The sequence below is a fragment of the Triplophysa rosa genome, linkage group LG8, assembly GCF_024868665.1.
Source record: "Triplophysa rosa linkage group LG8, Trosa_1v2, whole genome shotgun sequence".
Lineage (NCBI taxonomy): Eukaryota > Metazoa > Chordata > Actinopteri > Cypriniformes > Nemacheilidae > Triplophysa > Triplophysa rosa.
In genome coordinates this window covers 25,071,186-25,094,876 of record NC_079897.1, presented here as the reverse complement: position 1 = coordinate 25,094,876, position 23,691 = coordinate 25,071,186, and the positions used below count along the sequence as shown (strand labels likewise).

The following is a 23,691-nucleotide window of genomic DNA, read 5'->3' as shown; positions in this document are numbered from 1 at the left end:
TCCCGACAGTGTTACGCCTGTGCGTCACCACGCACGGTTTCTGCGTCTGCGAGTTTCCGTTGTAGCAAAGCTCTAAATTCCACTCTTGTTATATCGAGCGCACACACAGTGAGCCACTGAGACGTACACGTTTCAGAGGTACTTTGAAGTATTTTACACGCTTGGAGGATATTTCGCTACGTGAAAACCTTCGGGCTCCGTGTGACAATGGAGGCTTATTTACGGAGCTGTCGCGACGTCCTGAAGGTAAGACTAGTGCGCGTGGTCTGCTGGTTTCACCCATATTACGCACTTATAACTTGGTCACCTCGTGAGTGCATACACTGTTTATGTTGAAACATTCATAACGATTACTGTTTGCAGTAAATGATGGCACACTCGTAAAATACTGTATGCTACTGTCTGAAGTACACTTGATATTGGGTGTGTCTGTCTTCTGTGTTTTCACCTTTTTCTTGTTTTTACAGGTACAACTTTAATTGTTTTGCTTATAGTCAATATGTCTCATGTACAGCTGCTTTGTAACAATGAATATTGTAAAAGCGCTATATAAATAAAGTTGAGTTGAGTATTGCACAAGTAACGTTACAGTGAGACGCTCGCGCTTAGACTCTGGCCCCTTGCGCCAATGACAGAAATGACCACATGCTTTGACAGCAGACAAACGTGATTGTTTTATTTATTGTTAAACTCGTGTCATGTTTTGTTCAAGAAACTGTCATATAAGTTATCATTGTATGGGTCAGTGTTTTGAAGTTCCTGCACAGTGGCCACAGAAAGTATTTGGACAGGGTTGCGTTTAGTAAACAACTTCATCTCAAGAAGACTAACTTTAGTTTCTCCCCACTGTACTGATGTTGTACATTTCAAACCTAACAAACTAGTTTTTGCTAAATGACTTGACTTTCGATGAAAAAAATTAAGCAAGGGTTTATTATAGTAAACATGTTTTTGCTGGGTTGACTGCTATATGTATTAGCCTACGATAGTTTTACTATAAATATCATGGTTGAACTGCGGTTACTATAGTAAGACATTGTAAATTGATCCATGTATGGCTTTACTATGAATACCATATTTAGACTGTGCTTACTGTAGTAAACCAAGGTTCCTTTAGTAAGGGTTGCTTTAAGATAGCGCCCTTTTTATTTGATACCATTTCATAAATGTTTACAGGCGACTGTAGTTCTCAATAATTGAGTCAATTGGTATATTATAAAATATATTTTTTGCATATAATTTTAGGATTATTTTTGACACAATTCTGTCTTGTTTTGAGCTCTGAGGATTAAAAAAAACTGTCATTGTGTTTAGTCAATAAAAGCCATTCCCACTTTTCTAGATTTACAGCTTAATGTTCTCTCCATTTCACGACTAAAGGTTGGATCTGTTTGCTGAGACAATAATACCTGCTGCCTGGTGCATATGATCCTTACAGCATCAGTGTTTGAAAGCCAAACACTGCGACACCTGCGGTCATCCACTGCTGGGAAGACATACTTAGTGTTTGACCTGAAATTGTAACTCTCAGCCCATAGAAGCACGCAGAGAAGGGTTCTGTAACTAATTCAGTCAATGATTGAAGAAACAAAAAGGAAAACGGCAAGCATACACGGCTGCACTTGTGGTTAAAGTGCCTTTTGGCTGCAATGAAGCATAAGGGTTGCAAATATAGAGTGTGCTGGCGAGCCAAGTGCTCTTTCAAAATGTTCTGTTGACCCAAGACCCAGTGGTTCTATACTGTTTACTCACTGTCCCGTGGTCCATTTCACATCGCTGTGGCTAACTTCCCATCCGGCCCCTCAGTTACGCACATGCAGGCATGTTTTTCGAGCACTTCCCTATCCAACAAGATTTTTGATGATTATTGTCGCATGATAAAGAGAAAGAGAGAGAGAAGCGCTTAGCCAAACCCTCGTCCAAGTCCTCTGGCCTGTGCCAGCTGTGATCTCAGTCTGTGTTGACCAAACAGTCTGTCGTTCAGTATTTACAGCAAATCCCAGCTGGCCGCTTAGATCAGAGTACATCAGTTGATCCTGATGTCACAGATAGCTTTTGTGTTAGGCTAGAGTAATGAAGCAGACTTAATGCTCGTTAACACTGTGGGAGTCATTGTAAAGAGGGATGAAATGTTTTATTGGAACCGGGATGATGCATTCAAAGTTATTCTATTTTAAATGCTCTTCGTCTTGAGTTTTTTTTGCAATGAAAGTAATAGGAGACAAGCTCCAGTAATGACAGAGCTATCATGTGGCTTTACTATTTTTGGGTGATGTCATTATGAACTAATGTCAATCAAAAGCAGCACAACATTTGTTTTGTCTTAATTCCCTGTTTTAGCACATATTATGTTCAAATGTTATAGAGAATACATGTCTGCCATCTTGCATCTGGTGGGAAGCCACAGAATGTGTTTTAGCTTTGGCACGTTGCACCGCACCTCTCACTGGCTTTTAGTGATATAGAGTTACTGGGTGATCGTAAGGGTGAGTTCAACATTGTTTGTGGGATGGAGTTCTCGGTTTAAAGACGTCACCACCGACTGTTTGATGCATTTTCAGATCGAGGTGTAGCTCACTGCAAGCTTATTACTCATTTATTTGTTGTAGGAAACCTGTCATTGGTAATTCATTTTAGTTCTCCAATGAGCAATTCCAGTCTAATGCATTTGGAGTCAAAACTTAAAATCTATTAATTTTTATGTGCACATTTATGAGTAAGAAACAATATTGCACCTACCTGGCTATGGGAAATCATAAAAAATGCTTAAACTAAACCCTCTGGGACTCTTCTGTCATTTTTACATGAGAAACTTTACATTTTGAAATGTTAAAAATCGTAGCTTCATCGGATTGAGATGACAATTGAATACTTTTGTCATATTAGCTCTGTGAACACAAAAAAGTTATGGACATGATTCGTATATGTTAAAGGGTCTCAAAAAAATAGTCACACTTTGCTCCTTTGGGGTCAAAAATGACCGACATCGGAAATTAATGGGAAATATGAAAATTCAGGGAATCTTTTGGTGGTACAAATTACAAATCAGCTACTGTGCAGAAAGAAAGTGCACAGCAATCAAGGGGTGACACTCTAAAATATCAAGAGTGCAAGAGAGTGACACACAAACACACACACACACTCAAAAAAATGAACTGGTAAGGTTGCAATAGAACAAAATTTGAGAATATGTTAAATAAAATCAATAAATGAAATAAATATAAAAAAGAGTCTCTCTCTCTCTCTGACACACACATGCACGCACACGCGCGTGCACAAAAATGTAAATAAATGTTTACAAAAAAGTTCAATGGGGAGAAAAATTTATAAAAATTATGACATATTAATTAGTACCATAAAATTATCTCAAAATTAAAAAAAATATATTTTGAACAAAAATGTATTACATAAATTTGACTGAAAAAAGTTACAGGAGCGTGACCGCGAAGGAGCCAAGTGTGACCCCTAAACGAAGAGTCCCAGAGGGTTAAACAGAGACCTTGTATGGCTATTAATTAACCACCAAATATTGACTTTAGTAAAGTTAAAACTTAAAAAAAAAGGTTGGTATTGACATTTGCATGGAATTGCTCAAATGAAATGCATTGACTTTATATATCACATCTTGGGGTTAAAGTTCTTTCTCAAGGTCACACTCTCTGTATCCTGCTCCTGGGTCCATTAGCTTTAATACTGCACATGTTGGTTTTATTTGAGGGTTTGATATTTTTATATTTACCAAGTAGTACTGAGTTCTTATTTTAATGTTGTTCATTACATGATTAGCTTGGTTTTATAGAGGCAACCAGGCCTGATTCTAAACTGAGCTTGTGCTTAGACATTTTTGTCCTATAAAAGTCGAGCAGTCTGTGACATTGTTCGCTTCTTTCTCAGGGTGGTTGTAAGGACAGCCCAGGGCTGCATATCATATTGGGGAATGAGGCTTGTGATATTGACTCTATGGTATCGGCCCTGACCTTCGCCTACTTTCTTTCAAAGGTATGCTATGACCGACCTAGTACACTCACCAGGTCTTATTCACCGATGGTGTGTATGCACAGATTTGTGTGTAAAACCTTTGTATTTACAATTATTATTATTTTTTCAAAATGTCTGGTAACACTTTCAAATAAGGTTGTATTGTTAACATTAGTCAACGCATTAGCTAACATGAAGTAACAATGAACAATACTTCTACAGCGTTTATTAATCTCAGTTCATGTTGATTTCAGCATGTACACTACTAATACATAATTAAAATCTGTTAGAATAATAAATGAATAAATGCTGAAACTATATTGCTCATTGTTAGTTTATGTAAGATAATCAATTTACTAATGCTAACAAATACATCCTTAATATAAAATGCTAAAGGGTTAACCTTTTCTGTACATTTTGTAAACACTTTTATCACTTGTACTGTGTTCAAGAAGCAGATCTGTGATGCTGACCCACATTTGAAATGCTCTGTCTCTTAAACCAGTGGTTCTGAAACTTTTTTGTTGTAAGGCCCCCTTTGTGTAGAGTGCATTGCTTTGCGGCCCCCCCAAATAAAGGCTTATAATCTTAAACTTAAAATTTTAATTAAACCAAGAAAATATTCTGTTAAACAATGCTAAAACGTCAATTCTTATGGTTGGTGGCGTTGTTTTTCTGATGTTTGATTGCACAAAATGTATGATAAATATCTATATTTCTAAAATGCCACAAAATCTGTGGCCCCCCTGGAACCATCTTGGGGCCCCCCGGGAGCCACGGCCCCCAGTTTGAGAACCACTGTCTTAAACGATTCTGTACTGGAGATGGAGGGTTATTGATTTGCTCATCAGTATTGTTTACCTGTCGTAGACTCTGGACTCTAAAAGGGTAGCAGTGCCTGTACTCAATATCCCACGCCGTGAGTTTCCCCTGCGTTCAGACAGCATCTTTCTGCTAAGAGAGAGCGGTCTGTCTTGGGAACATCTCCTCTTCAGGGACGAGGTGGATCTTCATAGCTTGCACAAGGCCAAACAGCTGACACTAACACTGGTCGACCATAATGTTCTGGCCAGGTCAGAATTCTGTTCTGTTGCACCTAACTGTACTCTTTTGAGACAGATATGCAATGTTATATGTTATAAATACTCGTATATAAATATGTTCAACTAGAGTGCTTATAGAGCGTTCACACCAGACGCGACTTGCGGACGCTTGAACATTTTGAGTTTACTTGCTTCATTCGCATGTGAAATTCACTTCACAACAGACCCGAATTCGCGTCATGGGAGGGGCTTCTGCTAGTCGGCTCCAGTCTCGTGTATATATATATATATATATATATATAGCTCAAATTGAGTAAAGAGCGTTTTTTTACAACTTACCAGATTGTCCGACCTCCTCACTCACTTTCTTCCAAGCAAGATCATTTTTATTGCTGTTTCGATAAAAGTAAGAAGATGTATCATACAGCTCCGGGTATCCACATACAGCGACGATGATTTTGTCCTCCATTGTTATTTCGGATTTCTGCCTCCGCTCGCTACGTCGTAATCACGTCACTACTAGAGCAAGCTCCTGATTGGTTAACGCGGCGCGAATATTCGCCAAAGTTCAGATTTTTCAACTCGCCCGAAACGCTCAATTCGCGCCGTGTCATTCGCACGAATCGCGCCGCAGGATGTCCTATCGCGTCTTTGCATTGACTTAACATGTAAATCACTCGCACGTAACGCTTCATTCGCGTCTGGTGGGAACGCAGCATTAGGGAGAAGATCAAAAGAAATGTTTATTGAATGTTATGGTAATGTTGATCTTTTTTATCTACAGCTCTGACAGGGAGCTCGAAGAGGCCGTTGTGGAAGTGATTGACCATCACCTCCAACAGAGGTCCTCGTCTCCCTCATGCTCTGTCACCGTGGAGACTGTAGGCTCCTGTGCCACTCTGGTGGCAGAGCGCATCGCCCAAAAAGCGCCTGACGTGCTTGACCAACAAGTGGCACAGCTTTTATATGGTGAGTGTCATGGTGACATGGATAAACATGGAGAGGAATGTCTGCTCTCCCAGCAGGACTGCTGTTTTATTTGCTGGACACTGTTAGACGTTAGATGGACCCAGAACGGTTCCAGAGTTATTTAGCTGTTGGGTGAATTTATTTAGCAAAACCACCCTGTTGTTTTGACGCAATGTGATATCTAAATCAGCAGAAAGATAACATCTTGCTAATGTTACGAAGCGAAACCTCTTGTGAAATGAATTTTGGCTTTCTGTTGACAGGTACCATTATCCTAGACTGTGTAAACATGGCGCCTGAGGCGGGTAAAGTCACCCCTAAGGACAGCCAGTACGCCATCTTTTTGGAGAGCTGTTTTCCGAAGCTGCCCCCGAGGGGCGCCCTGTTTCAATCCTTACAGAATGCCAAGTTTGATGTATCAGGTCAGAGGATATTTATTGTGTGGTTAATATATCAAATATCCTTAACGTTTTTCTAGTCAATATTAAAAATACTGGACTAGTTTATTTCAATTAACTAGCCCAAGACAGGATCGGTCAAATATACTGACTGAATGAGATCTAGTTGAGGTTAAATTTGTCTCCGATGATATAATCTGAATGTATGTTATGTGGTTCTGTGTATCAGGTCTCTCCACTGAACAGATGCTGTTAAAAGACATGAAAGCTGCATCTGGTGGGGATCTACGACTGGCTGTCAGTGCCATTTATATGACACTAGAGGTCAGTAATGTTATGCACTGTTTTTTTAATGCTCTCTTAAACAGAAACTAGGGATTCGGGAAAGTTTGGCTGATTGCCCTTTTATAAAAATTCTGTGGTACTTTTGCCATAAGATCACAGTTTTTCTTTTTTTTAAATTGTGCTTTTAAAAAACAGCATTTAACCGCGCGCAAATGTACAAAAGCAATTTAACACAAAAATTATTAAATTAATAAACAAAATTTAAACGGTTTTAATAGCTTCTAGCCATTTCCATTAAACATTATCCGTTTTTTTGGATGTGTAACTTTTATAACAGGATGTATAAAAAGATCAATAAAATAAATATTGTAATATTACTAATATTATTATTATATTTGGACATTGTTAAGACTGTTTCATCAGACGTACGCACCTGTCCCAAAGTTAACTTCCGGTCTGTGTTTGGTTATAATATATAACAATCTATTTTTTATTTAATTTATATTCATATTATTTCGTATATTAATTGTATTAAATTAAAACTATTTAACAGTTATTGATTCTTTGTAAAGGTCTAGCGGAAGTTAAGTTTGGGCCACATAACGTTTGTTTATGTCGTTGCCGCTGAAAGTGTCCATATACATTTATTATAAAAATATACAATTGTATTACAATTATATACAATTATTATTATTAATAATTTAATTTTGTAATTGCCTGTTTAAAGTTTGAGGTGGATACATTGGTGCATCCCTAAAGAAAATATTTCAATTCTTAAGTCTTTGCTGTGCTTTTTCGGATTTAAGTTCACACGATCACATGCAAATGACATGTTTCCTCTTGAGTAAAGCGAGTCTTGTGTTTGTGTTGTGCGTTAACCTCAGTACTCGGTTCCACAAAGTGAGAGAGGAAATGTAGATTTACGAAATGTGAGGAGCTCTTGTTGTGGGCACAAAATGTGCTCATGTGCCCATCATCATGACTCATGAACGCTTCGGTAATCCTGAAGCACAACTGATTCCAAGTTCCAAGACACACCCAATCTCACCGCAGGGCTGGGCAGTCCGTCTCACACCCACTGATTACACCGCTTGTTAGCACACCTCTTCATCAAAAAGGTCGTGCTCGAATGTGTTTTCCTGTCTTTAGGATTTTCTTCAGAGGCGTGGCCTGCAGCAAGACCTGTGTGAGTTCTGCCACAATCACAAATATAACCTACTGGTTGCCATGACGATCTCTTTCATTGATAACAAGGAGCCCTTCCGACAGCTTGCTATCTACAGTTCCAGCACTCTCTACAGGGAAGAGGTACATCTAAAGTTAAAATCGACCTTGTCGAAATGACAAAATGTCAACAAAATGTAGTAATTTACTCGACCTCTCATTTTCATTTATCTGTTTTTTATAGATCTGTAAGGCGCTAGAAAAAGCCAGAAACCCCAGTCTGGATCTTAAGCCAGTGGGCAGTCCATATTTGGATGTCAAAACCTATATACAGGGTAACACGTTGGCATCACGCAAGAAGGTATTTCCTATAATCACAGACTTCCTGAAAGAGTGGGAAAGTAAAGTATTTCAAAGCGGAAACATGGAGGACTTGTATCTGGATGATGAATCCAATCAGGACCAGAGTTACTCGCAGCAATGTGCGGAGGATGCTGGGAACGAGGACGATACCCAAGTCCCCCCAACGCCGATGAATAGTCTGGTTGAAGGCTGTCCTTTGGACAACGGCCTGCCGAAAATCAGTCCCGAGGTTTTGGTGGAGAAAGTTAGCAAGATGGCCAGCATGGAGGACGAGTCTCCTGATGGACAGTGATGAAGGAGCTGTTGTGTCAAAGAGTTCATCATAGGAGCTGGAAGAGGCCAGTCCTTTATGACCTCCAACAGACGCAGTGCATATACAGCAGTGGTGCACAAGGGTGAGAAAATGAAGCGGCACTTTTTCTCGTCTGTAAACTGGTACAACAAGGTCAAACGAGATCTTTCTTTTGACTTTAAGGATTGGTTGAATGCAGCATTACATGCGTAATATTTATCATAAAGGTGCTCAAGTCTGTATTGCTGGATGATAAATGGCGTAGTTATTAATTGGGCATATTCATATTTTGTCCTTAATTATTTAAATGGATAAGGTGTGGCTTTCACGCACATCATTTTTTAACAGCGTTCAGATCATTTTTGTGAATATCTTAAACGAATGAATTTAATTTGGTCCAATGATTGACAACATGCATCCAGTGCTTGTAAAAAAACGGGAAAAGTAAACCATCGGAGTTATGTTAGATGCCAGTTGTCAGTTTTTTTAGTATAGATTGGGTTTGAGCTGCCTGTATTTTCACCGACTTGAAACAAGATCTCCCGTCATCCAGTGAAGTCTCTTAATGTTACAGACAAATGCAACATTGAAAAACTAGATACTCTGTGGCATGGATGTAAACAAAGAAGGTATTTTCCCAAAATGTGATCTGTGGGCTGTTTAATGCATGTTGTTGATTCCCTCGTAAACTAACTGAAACTTGTTCATAGGTTTGTAAGAAGTGAATCAAGAGTGCCACAGATGTGGTTCATATGTAAGGTTAATAACACATTTCCCAGTGATTGTGAGCGATGAAAACTGAGTCCGATCCTTATGTGGCCACTTGTAGATGTTAATATACTGTGTGTTAGCTCAAATGCTAAAAATCTCAGTTTTATGTAAAAGGCAAGATGGTACGAACCTTTAGGTGAATCAGTGGGAGGCATGTTAAGCATTTAATCATTTAAAATGACCGTTTTGAATCTGTCTTTAGTATTCCCATATACTTTGTATTATTTTAGCTTATATAATTTATTGATTTAGGTTTTGTCTACATATATTTTAAGCTTAAAAGTGTGAAGAGGTCCTATTAGAGGGCTATCCAACTCCAGTTCTGGAGGTCCAGGTGTATCAAACCAAAACAATCCCACTGCAAAAAACGATTCAATTCGTACGATCTCATTCGCACGATTTGCTTTCGCGCCAGTGATGTTAGTGTGAGGGGCGGGGTTAGGGGTGGGGCTTCCGTATTGCTTTTTTTCTAGTAACCGTACGTTTTTGTGCGATTCACAATTCATGCGAATAAGCCTCCTCGTAAAATAGTTACGGATTCCTGTGAGATCAGGTTGATCAAACGCATGCAAACAGCTAAAAAAGGGTGTTGCGTCCTGCGGCCGTCTAGTAAAGCAGTTGAATATCTCTGCTGGCGTGCAAATGACCGGAAACCATCTGGTTCATAAATCAAATGAATGCAGTAGAATTATAACATCAAAGACCATCACATTAGTATATACAAATTATTTGGTAGTTACAAAAGGTCCTGATTGGATAAAACATTTACAGTTTTAAAGGTCCAGTGTGTCATTTTTTGGAGGATCTATTGACAGAAATGCAGTGTAATATACATTACTACATCTGTATAAAGAGTTTACACAATGAAACGTTATGTTTTTATTACCTTTAGAATGAGCTGTTTCTGTCTACATACACCGCGGGTCCCCTTGCATATAATTCGCAATGTTCTGTCAGCCGTCGTAGTGTTTCGGATGGGAGGGGTGAGCGGTTGGTTGCAATTCGCAACCTTGCCGCTAGATTTCACTGACTGGACCTTTAAATCATTTGGATTATTAACATGGATTATGAAGATTCAACTTTAGTTTGAACAGATATTGGCCTCTGGTATTGAAGTTGTGGCATATGATATGAGATTGTATTCTGATGTTGTAGGGTACTCTACTATACTGTTAATAAACCATGACTGATGATGGTGAACACAGAGCATTGCTGTAAAACACCAACGTAATGACAAATCACTACTTTTTAAGGTACATGTATCCGTGTGCTGTTATTGTTGTGAAGCAGGACATTCGGAAGCACCTACTGTATCACGTGTATTTTAATGCGAAAACCTTTTTTTATTTCAAATCTCAAACTTTGTAATGCACATTGAATATGAATAAACTCCTGTTCATTATTTGATTCGTACAACTGTTATCTGTGTACACATTGTATTATACATGCAAGATGTGAAGTCCATGGAAGAGGTTTTTAATATCAGGGGTATTAGGACCATGCGGCCATGCCTGTTTGTTGCTGCTTCCTCCACCTTCCCAACCTTCCCTGTGGGCGAGCAGAAGTGCTCAGAGCGGCTGAGCCAATGGGAAATGGACAATGCATTCAGCAGAAGTCAGAAATGTTGAAAAACCTGTAGTGACAGTCAGGGTGAGTTCCCTCACACGAGACACCAGATACTGTCTTGTATTGTTGGGGGAAGCTAATGAAACCGCTCGGCCCCACTTATGGTCTTCAACTGAGTGCATTTCTAATCTAGACCCTTTCTTTGAAAGAAATTTGTTATGGGGACTTACTCAGACCAAAAGGATGGGGACATGCAAAATGGGTAAGTCTTTACATTTAAGTGAACGTTTTTATGTAAAAATTCTCCCCATAGATGTTGACGGAACATCAAGAACTGATGTTATATTATGTTGTGATTACTGTATGTTTAACTGGCCTCTGTGTTCAGGATTTACCTGATCAAAACGCATTGACAAACTCAAAACAAGCAACACGAGAGCACTGTTGATTTAGCAATTGGAAATAGTGTTATGAAGTGAACAACAGTAAGACTCATAAGAAATCCTTCTGTATCGTGTTATGTGGAAAGAGGATTTAAAAAAAAGGAAGTTGAAGTTAAACTGATTTCCGGTGGTTTCGCCAGCCTTCTTGACTAATATTAAAATCTAGTAACGGCGCAGGAAGACTGTTCGTAATGACGTGTCTAGTTTTGCTATTTACATCTGACACAATAAGGGTCGCATAGCTCTTCTGTGTTACCTGTGATATACACACAGGGAAAGCTTCAAAATGTCACCGAAAGTTGCTTAAACATGGGAAAAAATCATTATTCCATTATTTAAAGAAATGTAAACAGTCTTAATAATCACAAACTTTCCATTGAAATGAATTGAGGGTATATGATTTCCATCAGTGCCACTACAATAACTCATGCATTTGGATTATACTATTTAACATGGAGATTAAAACATGTTATGCAATCATTTTACTACAGTATAATCCTCATGAATCCTTATAATTGATTGTTATTTTCACCAAGTGCCCCTTCATGCCCAGACAAAACCAGAATGCATGAAATTTGGTGGTAAAGTTTATGTGATGTAAGTGTAATAATGCCTTTATTGCAACAGTGAACATCAGAATGTATCACTGAAGTATCTAACAAGCACATCTATGTTGTTTTACAACCAGTAATTACAAGTAAGAGTTATGTCACAAATAGCATTTCTCATTGATAATGGCTTTTGTTTGCCTAAAATATTATTTTATATGATGTGCTATTAAGACAATAAGGGAAGATCAACATTTGGCTAAGATTTCTGCGAATGTGTTGTTATTGTCGGTCTGCCTTGAATGGTTGAATCAGATGTTAATGTATAATCTATAAGCAGTCTTGTCTAACATTCGTGTTGTGTATGTTCCACTGTAACAGGTTTGATTTGACCTGACACAGACAGATCTGATCTAGTGCTACACATCAAATGAACAGGTTCAGTTATGGTTCACATATGAAGGACACATAGACAGAATCCGATTAAAACAAAACCAGATTGTCTGCATTTGTGCCACGTGTAATTATCACATATGCTGACGTAACAAATGTGTAAAAGTAATGCTTGAGGTGGGAACAAGAGCCGGTTTTATTTCACGGCCAAGGTTATTTTGTTTATAATATAATGTAGCATGGTGTAGTGTAGTTTTTAATCAACCACATCATTTATACAAACTATAAATCCACTAGAGAAATTCGTTTTACTTTCATTCGTTCAACTTGCATTTTGGGTTTTATTGTAGTAATAACGGTAATTAGGCCTATAGTAATAACAGTAATAACAAAATGCGTCAATTTGCCTCCGCAATTGTGGTAATTACGATTAATTTTGTAGCCTATTGAGTTGACGAATCGAAATATTCTGTGATTTATCTCTAAAGTGTTTTTATTCAGTAGAGCTCACCTAGTGCTCGGTATGTGGGCGGGGCTACTGAACACCTCTCAGGTGCAAAGAGAACGTCATCGTGCGAGGAGCGCTCTGATTGGCTGGACGGGTTCTGCGTTTGGCATGTAGGAGTTTGGCTTTGGTGAGGTAGAGGATCGCACTTGTCGATTTAAAGGCGGAAAGCGAACAACATTATTATAAACAAATTATAACACCCGGCGCCAATGCTTCTGTTTCTTATTAAATGAAAAAGTTTTTTGTTTTTGACACGCACTTGTTTTGCGTTAGTGGTGAGAAGGTGAGTTCGGCATGTTTACATTGTCGTTATTTACATATGAGTGATGTGACGGGCGTTAGCCAGCTTTACACAGCCCTGTTTTACATACAATCTGCTGCAACATGCTCTCAAATGCTCTAAATGTCTACTTATCTGTTTATATTGATCAATTTTTAAAACTGTAGTTAACTTAGATTATAACTCTGCCATCAAGAGTTCGTTTTTTGTCTTCATAATATTTGTTCATATGCAGTGTACCAATGTTTATTGATTGGTACTAACACTAATCTAAAAATCTCAAAGCATACATTATTTCAATCCTGCCTCAGTAAGTTTGGAATGTATGTACTTGCAGTTAAATAAAGTAGGCTACCAGAGAAAGGTTTTTAAATTGATCAAATCATCAATATCAATTCATATTTTAACTAATAATTATGGCAGAAAATGTTACATTTTTTTTAATAGTGGCTTATCTCACTCTTTATTGTGTTGTCTGTGTTTTAAATTTCCTTTCAAATGACACATTACACGACAATGGAGTCTAAATAAACTGAAAAGGTTAGTATTCAGTTCATATCAGTAGAGGACATACAAAAATAGAACTTTGCTCCTTTTCCTTGTTTTCTTCAGACAAATTAAAGCAACTTACAACTTGAGATTGTCATATTAAATCAACTAACTTCAATTATTCCGATTTGGTGTGCGTTAATGAATCATGTCCTGTTAAAGCAGCTAAATCTGGGCAGAGGATTTCCAGTTCCCAGTATGCTTTGCATGGCTGAATAATGAAGGTAAACGTGGAAATAAAGTGTTATATAATGCATTTTTAATCAAGATGAGAAAAAGACTTATTAATGCATAGTGTTTTTTTCATTTTTTTTAAGTTTCTGTTATGTTGATGGTTTTGAGAAGTAACCACAGTGCAGAAGAGTAGAGTAATTGCTTGGACTCATTAAGATCAGTTTTGAATGTTGATGTAGTTGAAATGTTTTTCAGTGGAAATGCGTGAGCCAGGGCCGGCTCTTGCTTCTGCCTGGCCAAACTGCAAGTTGTTCATCTAAAATAATGCGTAGTTTTGTGTAACTGTCCTCATCTAATAGTTTTATGCGGCGGCCCTTCTACAATCAATAGTGTGGTCCTTCCGTCTTTTACTGAGCATCTCACTCTGCCTGACGTTATATCAAAAAGCAAAAGCTTGAAGCATTTTCCTAAGGGCTATATCAATATATTGAGAGTTGGTCAATACATGAAAACTAACAAACCAGAACATTTGCTTCGATACAAAAAAGCCAACATCCTCTGGAGGTAGAGTTTAAGAGGCAGTCCTCCTATAACTGTTTCAATTTGTCCTGCAGGTATTCAGAAAACAGCAAGACATCTGCCTTCATTCCAGACATGGAGCTCAGGGAGGAGTGGCAAGACGAGGAATTTCCCAGGTAATCCGTTCTAACAAGTTCACACACCTTCATCTGTGTCCATCTCTCACTGAGCACAAATGGAACTACAATGACCCTGAAATGGATTATGAGACTTAATATAGTGACATACTGTATTCAATAAGACGGTGTTTCACATTTGAACAAAAGAAGTTATAGAAAATAAAATACAGCTGCTGAAAACATTAAGAGACCAGTTCAAAATGATTTATTGAATTTACTATTTATAGGTATAAGTTTAGGTAAACGTATCATTTTTGTTTCATTCTGTGAACTACTAACAATATTTCTCCCAAATTTCAACTAAAAATATTGTTTCTATTTGCATGTATTTGCAGAAAATGAAAACTGGACAAACAGGTCAAAATAACAAAATACGCTCTGTATTGTTTCAGACCTCAAATACTGCAAATAAAACAAGTTCATATTTACTTTTAAGCAATACAACAGTAATATATGTACATGTAAAAGTAAAAAGATATATATATATACATATATATATATATATATGTTTAGTCAAGTCAACTTTTTTCATTGTTACAAAGCAGCTGTACATGAAACATATTGACTATAAGCAAAACATTTAAAGTTATACAAGTAAAAACAAAAAAGGTGAAAACACAGAAAACAGAGACACACACACCGATTCTAACACCCCACACACAAAACACTCAACACACACAATATGCATGCACACGCACTAACACACACAGACACACACACAAATGCTCACATACACGGACGCGCAGACACACGCACAAACGCACAGACACACACGCACGCACGCACGCACGCACGCACACACACACACAGTGGTTATCACTGAGAAGCACACATTTTAAATAAAGGAGAGAGAAACACATGTCAAATATTAAACAGACTATAAATTCCTATATGCAATATTAATTTGAAATAAAACTTTCAAATTCTAATTGTAAAGCAGCCCCCCCGGCCAGGCAAACAGTGCAAAACAGTATGCAAATGATTACCTCTATTTTCATCACATCTTTTATGCTGTCAGTCTTTCACATTGCTGTTGGATGACTTGTCACTCCTGAGGCTTGATTTTGTTGACATGCAACAGACGCTGGACTGGAATGGCCACAATACATCTAGAAATACTGATGAAATGAACATTTGGAATGGTCTTTTAATATTTTCCACGGCTGTGTATATTAAAATATATACAGTTGTGAGTCGCTTTGGATAAAAGTGTCAGCTAAATGAATAAATGTAAATGTTAAAATATATATCACAGACTATTGACTTTTAGTTTACAATATTACATGTTTTTTTTTTTTAATAAATCCCAATTGATTGAATAGTTTGTTATCTTTTGGAGTTGCATTTATACTTTCTAGGATCATTGTAAATCCTGTGACGTATGTTTCAGGCCTCTTCCTGAGGATTCACACGGTCCTGATGATGAAGATGAAAGCCCTGGAGCTGACAGTAACAGGCCTGGTAATCTCATTTCTCCGTTTCATACCGGCTTGAAATATCCGCTCCCTTTCTATTCCTCAGTATTGACTTTGTGTGTTTGTGATAAGCTGTTAGAGATTGTGCTATTGTAGTCGTCCGCCTCTGACGGCACACCCTCTGTTTATTCCTGACCGTCTGATGCATATTGCACACAATAATGTCAGCTGTTGGCTCAAAGTCACCGGATCCGTTTTGTTTGAGCGACTCGGAGATCAACAATATTTTTTGTGCACTGTCATTTGTTTACGATTTCTCGAACCCATTTTTCAGCTTTGTTACGATCTTTTCCATAGACCTGTAACCAGACCCCATTATTTGAATACATTTTCTGCATTTTATTATCGTGGCTTTGTGTATAATTTCCCATAACCTCAACCCTAAACAAAATAACTGTGGTAGTAAGCAGTGCTTGAGTAATTTGTTTGGGGTAAAAATACATTTTTCGTCTCTTTATATTTTGTCTCTGCTAGTCCCACCAACCAGCCTGGCCCTGACAGGCAACAGTGTCAGAAAGAAGCGTCTAGTGGCACCTGCTCTTAGTCTCACTTTGGACCAAATCTCTACTGACCGGAGCTTGAAATCAGACGAGTTTGATGCTTCTGCGCTGTCGCCGTCTTACGAAGATGATCCAGACCTGGATATTAACCTGGAGGCCTTAGAAACCCCTTCAGACAGCGAGTCTTGCAACTTTCCAGACAGTATGCGCGATTTGGAGTGGGAAGGTATAAAACTGTTTCAGCATTGAATTGCCGCGCATTGTTTGGTTGTTACTTGGGAAACTGTTCAGATGGAAATCTCTTTATTGCAGATGATCTTCCTAAAATGGGCAAAGCGGCGCTCAGGAAGGGCAGTTTGCTGGATCAGGCAGAAATGGGACACTTGGAGTTGGATCAGGTGGACGGTAATGGTGTGCGATGGAGACGCTTCCATATTGGCGGGCAGGACTACCAAGTCAACATGAGTGTTCTGGAACCTTACCTCCAAGTTCTCTCCCACGGAGGTGAGCTGTTTGGGGACAAACTGTGATCACACGAATCAAGTTTATTTACTGTATATAGCGCTTTTTACAACGTGACATTGTTTCAAGACAGCTTTACAGGAGAGTTAAATGATGATTTCTTTTTGATCTTTTAAGGGTATTTTGGGGACGGATCTACAGCCGTCATCATGTTTACCTCCTGCTACCTACCAGAGAATACAATACAACACTATGAATATGTGATGGACAATCTCTTCAGGTAACTGGAATCCCAATGCTGTGTTATTTTGAACTCTGCACCCATTTATTTAGGTATTTTGTCAGTATAATCATGATTTATATATGGATTTAGGTACATCATTGGCACGTTGGACCTGATGGTGTCTGAGAATTACATACTAGTGTATTTGTGTGGCATGGCTCCCCGCAATAAGATGCCTGGCATTAAATGGCTCAGGCAATGTTACATGTCCATTGACAGAAGGTAAGTCAAATATTTATATTTATTGATATTTAGTTATAAAGCACATTTACTATAAGATTATTGGCCTGAAATAATGAAATAAAACATCGAACTAACTGTAAAAACGGAATGGTAAAAAAGTTAGCGGGTCAAATGAAATGTGTTACTTGCGATTACTGTATTTACGCACATCTCAAAATCTCAAAATATTTGCTTAAATCTCAAACTCTAATGAGTCTAACATTGATGCTAAAATGCCCACTCATATTTCAGTTTAATGTGCAGAGACAAATAATCTCTACAAAGTAACCCTTTTGACTAGCTCGATTTTCACATGAAATGTAAACACTATGGCTTTGTGGCCATCGCTATCAAAACATTTCTCTTGTTTGTTTAAGCATCCTGACCAGCCTGACATAGAAACCTTGTTTAACCAATGACATGGGGTATGGGGCGGGACTATCTGTTTTCTGAAATCCTTTCACAAATGACTGTACACTTGTCATCTCCGACCAACGTCAGGGAACAATCTTTAAACACAATCCTTACTTTCGCAATTCCTCTGGGAGGTAATGCTATCTAAACAAAATATAGGCAAATATATCCGATTTCCAGTAGAGGGCGCCTGTGATCTGAATGTGGTTGACCTCAGTTGAGTCGAGTTCCTGTATAACATGAGAAGCTATGGCTCTTTCTTCATACCTCTCATATGAAATATGACAGGAATGCTGTGGACTCGTACGTTGATAGTGGTGTTATCAGAATTCTGCCAGACGTTCCAGAGATAACCTCTGACCCTTTCTCAGCTCTGGCGTTTCTTTTGGGATATATTTAGAGATTGTTTGAGCGTGTAGGTCATGGAGGATTAGTTTTGTGGCTCATCTGTACTCTCTAATGCCGGTGTGGCGGTTCGTAATGAAAGTCATACGAATGGGAATAGAAATAAACCTACGTAAAGTACGGTCTCAAATTATTTGGGTGCAATCAACATGTCACGTCTATCGTGACTCTTATCTGGCACCTTAACCTCCCTTCCTATAATAAATTGATGTCTAATTTCTCAATATTCTGGCCCAGGTTTTTACAGTTGTAGTTCGTTGCATTCTCAGCATGAATTCACATGAAGGTTAAACTGTTTTATGTGAGGAATTTGTACATCCAGTTTTTTCTATAATTGAACATGTGAGATTTATGTAAGAAATGAGGAAATGAAGAGTCTGTGATGTTTAAAGACAGCCTGGTCTGTCATTCCCACTAACTATGAATCATTGCATGAGGTGTCCTCTCAGAAATCACGCTGCCGACTGTACAGACGGAGGAAGAAAAAACATGATATCATAGATTTGAAAAGGAACTGTTATAGGGTGGAAAAACAACTGTTAGTGAACTCAATTCAGAGGTGGAAAACCCCTATGATCAGTTTCTGTTATTTGGATACTTTCTTTCTGGAAACTTTGACCTTTTCCTAAATATATACACTGCGTTCCAAATTATTATGCAAATTGGATTTAAGTGTCGTAAACATTTAATTTTATATTGTTCAATTAAACTTATGGATGGTATTGTGTCTCAGTGCTCTTTGGATCACTGAAATCAATCTCAGACACCTGTGATAAGTAGTTTGCCAGGTGAGCCCAATTAAAGGAAAACTACTTAAGAAGGACGTTCCACATTATTAAGCAGGCCACAGGTTTCAAGCAATATGGGAAAGAAAAAGGATCTGTCTGCTGCCGAAAAGCGTCAAATAGTGCAATGTCTTGGACAAGGTATGAAAACATTAGATATTTCACGAAAACTTAAGCGAGATCATCGTACTGTGAAGAGATTTGTGGCTGATTCAGAGCACAGAAGGGTTCGTGCAGATAAAGGCAGAATGAGGAAGGTTTCTTCCAGACAAATTCATCGGATTAAGAGAGCAGCTGCAAAAATGCCATTGCAAAGCAGCAAACAGGTATTTGAAGCTGCTGGTGCCTCGGGAGTCCCGAAAACCTCAAGGTGTAGGATCCTCCAGATGCTTGCAGTTGTGCATAAACCTACTATTCGGCCACCCCTAACCAATGCTCACAAGCAGAAACGGTTGCAGTGGGCCCACACATACATGAAGACTAATTTTCAAACAGTCTTGTTTACTGATGAGTGCCGTGCAACCCTGGATGGTCCAGATGGATGGAGTAGTGGATGGTTGGTGGATGGCCACCATGTCCCAACAAGGCTGCGACGTCAGCAAGGAGGTGGCGGAGTCATGTTTTGGGCTGGAATCATGGGGAGACAGCTGGTGGGCCCCTTTAGGGTCCCTGAAGGTGTGAAAATGAACTCTGCAAGGTATGTAGAGTTTCTGACTGAGCACTTTCTTCCATGGTACAAAAAGAAGAACCATGCCTTCCGTAGCAAAATCATCTTCATGCATGACAATGCACCATCTCATGCTGCAAAGAATACCTCTGTGTCATTGGCTGCTATGGGCATAAAAGGAGAGAAACTCATGGTGTGGCCACCATCCTCCCCTGACCTCAACCCTATTGAGAACCTTTGGAGCATCCTCAAGCGAAAGATCTATGATGGTGGGAGGCAGTTAGCATCAAAACAGCAGCTCTGGGAGGCTATTCTGACATCCTGCAAAGAAATTCAATCAGAAACTATCCAAAAACTCACAAGTTCAATGGATGCAAGAATTGTGAAGGTGATATCAAAGAAGGGGTCCTATGTTAACATGTAACTTGCCCTGTTAGGATGTTTTTGATTGAAATAGCTTTTGATTTCAGTAAATATGACCTCCTAATGCTGCAAATTCAACAAATGACCATTTTCAGTTTTTTACAACCTATGAAATGTTTTCAAACTCTGTTGTGCATAATAATTTGGAACAGTGCATTTTGAGTTTTTCATTTTTTAAATAAATACTGTTGTCAGTGGGAGGTTTGTTCAATAAAATTCCAAATGTACCCTAACTGTTGATTACTTGAAAATTATACTGACTGTCATTTGCATCGACAAATTAGGAAAACCAGAGAAAGATATCATTTGCATAATAATTTGGAACGCAGTGTAAATAGTGGGTGTTAAAGCTTAATCGGGAACAAATTCTGCATTCTGCATAAAAAAAACACAGATCGTGTGTTTTCTGTGATCTATAAGAATACTTGGATGCTGTTACTAGTCAATTAAATCGACTTTCTTTGTTAAATGGACAATTCACCCAAAAATGAAAATTCTGTCATCATTTACTCACCCTAGATTTGTTCCAAATCTGTATTAATTACTTGTTCTGATAAACACAGAGAAAGATATTTGGAAGAATGCCACCATTGACTACCATAGTAGGAAAAATGACAATGGTAGTCAAAAGTCCCCCAGAACTTTTGTTGCTTTCCCACATTCTTCAAAATATCTTCTTTTGTGAACAAATAAATGAACAAATACAATTTTCCTACTGTGGTAGTCAATGGTGGCAAAGAACAAAGACAGATCTGGAACATCTCGAGGGTGAGTTTTGGGTGAACTGTTCCTTTAACAAAAAACCCAAACCCTTAATCATATCTGTAAGAAACCAAAATGAATGTGACTTGAAATTCCTTGATGCATTAGACCATCCTTGTGCGATGAACCCAAAGGAACAGTGTATAAACAAACCTACTGCCTGTCTGAGGCTTGTATGATTCAACCGCCCTGCCTCTCGCCCTTTCACACAAGTGACTGCCACATACTGCCTGGATGGCCATTACAGTCTCGTGACGTCATGTTCGGCTGGCAAATTTCTCAATTTCCTCCAGTTAAGGAAAGAATCTGTTGTTATTTATTTGACATTTTCAAACTGCTGGGTAAAATATGTCATTTCTCTCTGCAGATTAAGGAAGGACCTGAAAGGTCTTCTTGTGGTTCACCCTGCGTGGTACGTGAGAGCTTTAATCACAGTCATCAAACCTTTCATCAGGTGAGCACACATACACTTTCACTCAGCAAGCAGAGATCAAACGGTATAGTCATTATGTATGGATTATTGGCATTAATGTCTGAACTCTTTCCTTCTTGCAGTGAGAAGTTTGGCAGGAAGATGCGCTTCATCCACAGCTTGCAGGAACTGGCTGAGTTTGTTCCTGTGGACCAGCTGCAAATCCCAGAATGCATCAGAGAGTGAGTTCACATGAAGCGTCACGGCTGCACGTGCAGTTATTGTTAGACAACACCTGGCCACAGGTGTAAATAGCCAAGCGACGCTCACACTTTATGCAAAAAAAAAAAATTTCATACATTTTTCTGATTTAATGAATTGAGAATTCAATGCATACTGTGTTTGAATTCACATACAAAGACTAAAATCTTTGGGGTTTTTTGCAGGTTTGATGGGCAGCTCAACAGGTGAAGGTGTCTGATGCAAACATTGATGTGTACATACTGTATAGACTTCACACTGGGGTGACTGGGGTTAAAGGTCAAGCTTCAGGGCATTGACAGATAACTGCTTCCTAGCAGATGATACAAAAGGACAGTGTCTGGAGGAGAGCGACACATCTGTGTCATCCTATTGAGGCCGGATGATGAGAATACTGTGAGGAACATGAAAGAACTCCATTGATTTAAACTGTTACAAAACAAACCTCAACACAGCGTTTCGTAGACAACCAAATTAAGTTTATACCTTTATAAAAGGTATTTTGAGCATATAAAAGCTTGCCAAGTTGAAGGGAATATTTCAAGGCTATCAAGATTCACTTTTTTATGTTTAGATTTTTTATATGCTTGATGTGGCCAAAACTGAATTTAATAACGTTGTATTGTTGTATGGATCTTTATTCGTATGTGCACTAAGTTTATGACAATGTCTCATTGTAAGTCTAATCTTTATCTGAAAGTCATATAAACTATGATTCATATAATAATTGCTTAGAATAATTCTTTAGACTATCATCTGTCTCCAGAGCCTGCAATTACAGGGATTTGTTTTACTTTGTCAACTTTTCTGTTAGGTTTTATGAAATCGCTTTTTAAATATATTTTGTGTGTAGGTTATTTTTATGTAGTATATACCTTTTTGTTTAATTTACAGATTTAATCATCTTCAATCCAGACATAATTAAATCTAGCAGTGGTGATGACTCAAATGTTTTGATGCAGAATCAAAGAGCTGAACGAAACAAAGGGGTATTTTATGTGAAAAATGATTTGTTGTTTTTTGTTCATTTAAAAGTGGTTGCCTTAAAATGTTAAGTTAATTCAACTTAATATAAGTTGAAATAACTCAATTAATGTCTCGTTGAATTGACTAAATTCGATGAACCAACAATTTTTTTTACAGTGTGTAAGGTGATCTGTTGTTTAGTTTATATTAGTGTATATATGTTAAATATTGATATTAAAATATATGTGAGGGGGTTTTCTTATTGAAGATGGTGGAGAAACGTTCTCTTCAGTTCAGCTGCCGTTTGTAAAATGGCCCTTTCATTTTATAGACTCTCCTATGTGCAAATATTTATACAAGGTCACACTTGAACAACCTGGACATTCAACAGCAGACGTGTACTACATCTTTTTACAATATTTATGGCAATAAATGATTATACTGTTAAACATATGCTTTGATGTCACTTATTTGATAAAGTTAGACATCATTTTTTGACCTTTTGATGGGTCACCATGGAAACATTCTTGAGCCTTTCAGGAAACTAGCTTTGGCAGGGTGAGGAAGTGAAGGTAGCGGAGAGGTGAAACTTTATGCATTGAAGTCATAAACAGGAATAGAGACTTAACTATTGGAAGGTTAAATAACAGATTCCTTTTGTAACTTCTGCGTAACCCAATGGGCTAGTGTTCAAAAAACATTCATGAAAAGCAAGACGTTATGTGTTATTTGTATGTAAGAGTGCATAGCTGTATCATGATAATCAAGTAAAATATCGATTTCCTTTTATGTAAAAAGTAAATACGGTTAGTACACCACAGCTGTTTTGAAGTTTTCCATGCCATTGTTTTCTTAGAAAAAGAAAAGGAAATAAAACGTAATTTGATTTGTACCGGTGTAAGTTAGCTAAATAATGTCCATGCCAAAAGTCCATTGTTTGATGGTTTGTTGCGCAAGGGTTTTTAGGCAGCGGTCCATGCGATGTTAGTGTAGAAACCACTTTGCTAATGAGTGTTATGGTGTATACAGATGTTAAAACATACTTTTGGATTTCAGCTTTGGATTTCTTTGCCCATTCGTTTTATTCATTTTTTTAAGCTATAAGAAAAAATGCGAATGGGAAATTAAGAAACGAGCCTCCATATATTTATGGTAGTCTTGTTAAAATCCATCTTCTGGGTTTTGTTTTGTGTGGGGGTCTTTAGTATAACTGGAACATAAACCATGCCCTT

At 38.1% G+C, this 23,691-nt stretch overlaps 2 protein-coding genes across 4 annotated transcripts; both read left to right on the top strand.

Moving 5' to 3' along the window:
- Positions 1-24: 24 nt before the first annotated feature.
- prune (prune exopolyphosphatase) lies at positions 25-10,696 on the top strand. Its single transcript, XM_057341149.1, has 8 exons — positions 25-246; positions 3,895-3,999; positions 4,849-5,051; positions 5,806-5,990; positions 6,254-6,412; positions 6,618-6,712; positions 7,823-7,981; positions 8,082-10,696. Exons 1-8 carry the CDS (start codon positions 208-210, stop codon positions 8,490-8,492), a joined length of 1,356 nt encoding a protein of 451 aa, XP_057197132.1. The 5' UTR covers positions 25-207; the 3' UTR covers positions 8,493-10,696.
- A 159-nt stretch (positions 10,697-10,855) lies between these two features.
- On the top strand, positions 10,856-22,922 carry bnipl (BCL2 interacting protein like). Of its 3 annotated transcripts, XM_057341152.1 has the most exons (11): positions 13,031-13,541; positions 13,716-13,774; positions 14,339-14,419; positions 15,813-15,883; positions 16,372-16,623; positions 16,710-16,901; positions 17,037-17,139; positions 17,233-17,364; positions 21,188-21,274; positions 21,376-21,474; positions 21,679-22,922. In XM_057341152.1, the coding sequence occupies exons 3-11, from the start codon at positions 14,379-14,381 to the stop codon at positions 21,701-21,703; spliced, it is 1,002 nt and encodes a 333-aa protein (XP_057197135.1). In that variant the 5' UTR covers positions 13,031-13,541; positions 13,716-13,774; positions 14,339-14,378; the 3' UTR covers positions 21,704-22,922. The 3 variants fall into 3 exon arrangements, with proteins under 3 accessions (XP_057197133.1, XP_057197134.1, XP_057197135.1); XM_057341150.1 differs by lacking the exons at positions 13,031-13,541; positions 13,716-13,774 and adding an exon at positions 10,856-11,091; XM_057341151.1 differs by lacking the exons at positions 13,031-13,541; positions 13,716-13,774 and adding an exon at positions 12,178-13,004.
- The last annotated feature ends 769 nt before the right edge of the window (positions 22,923-23,691 follow it).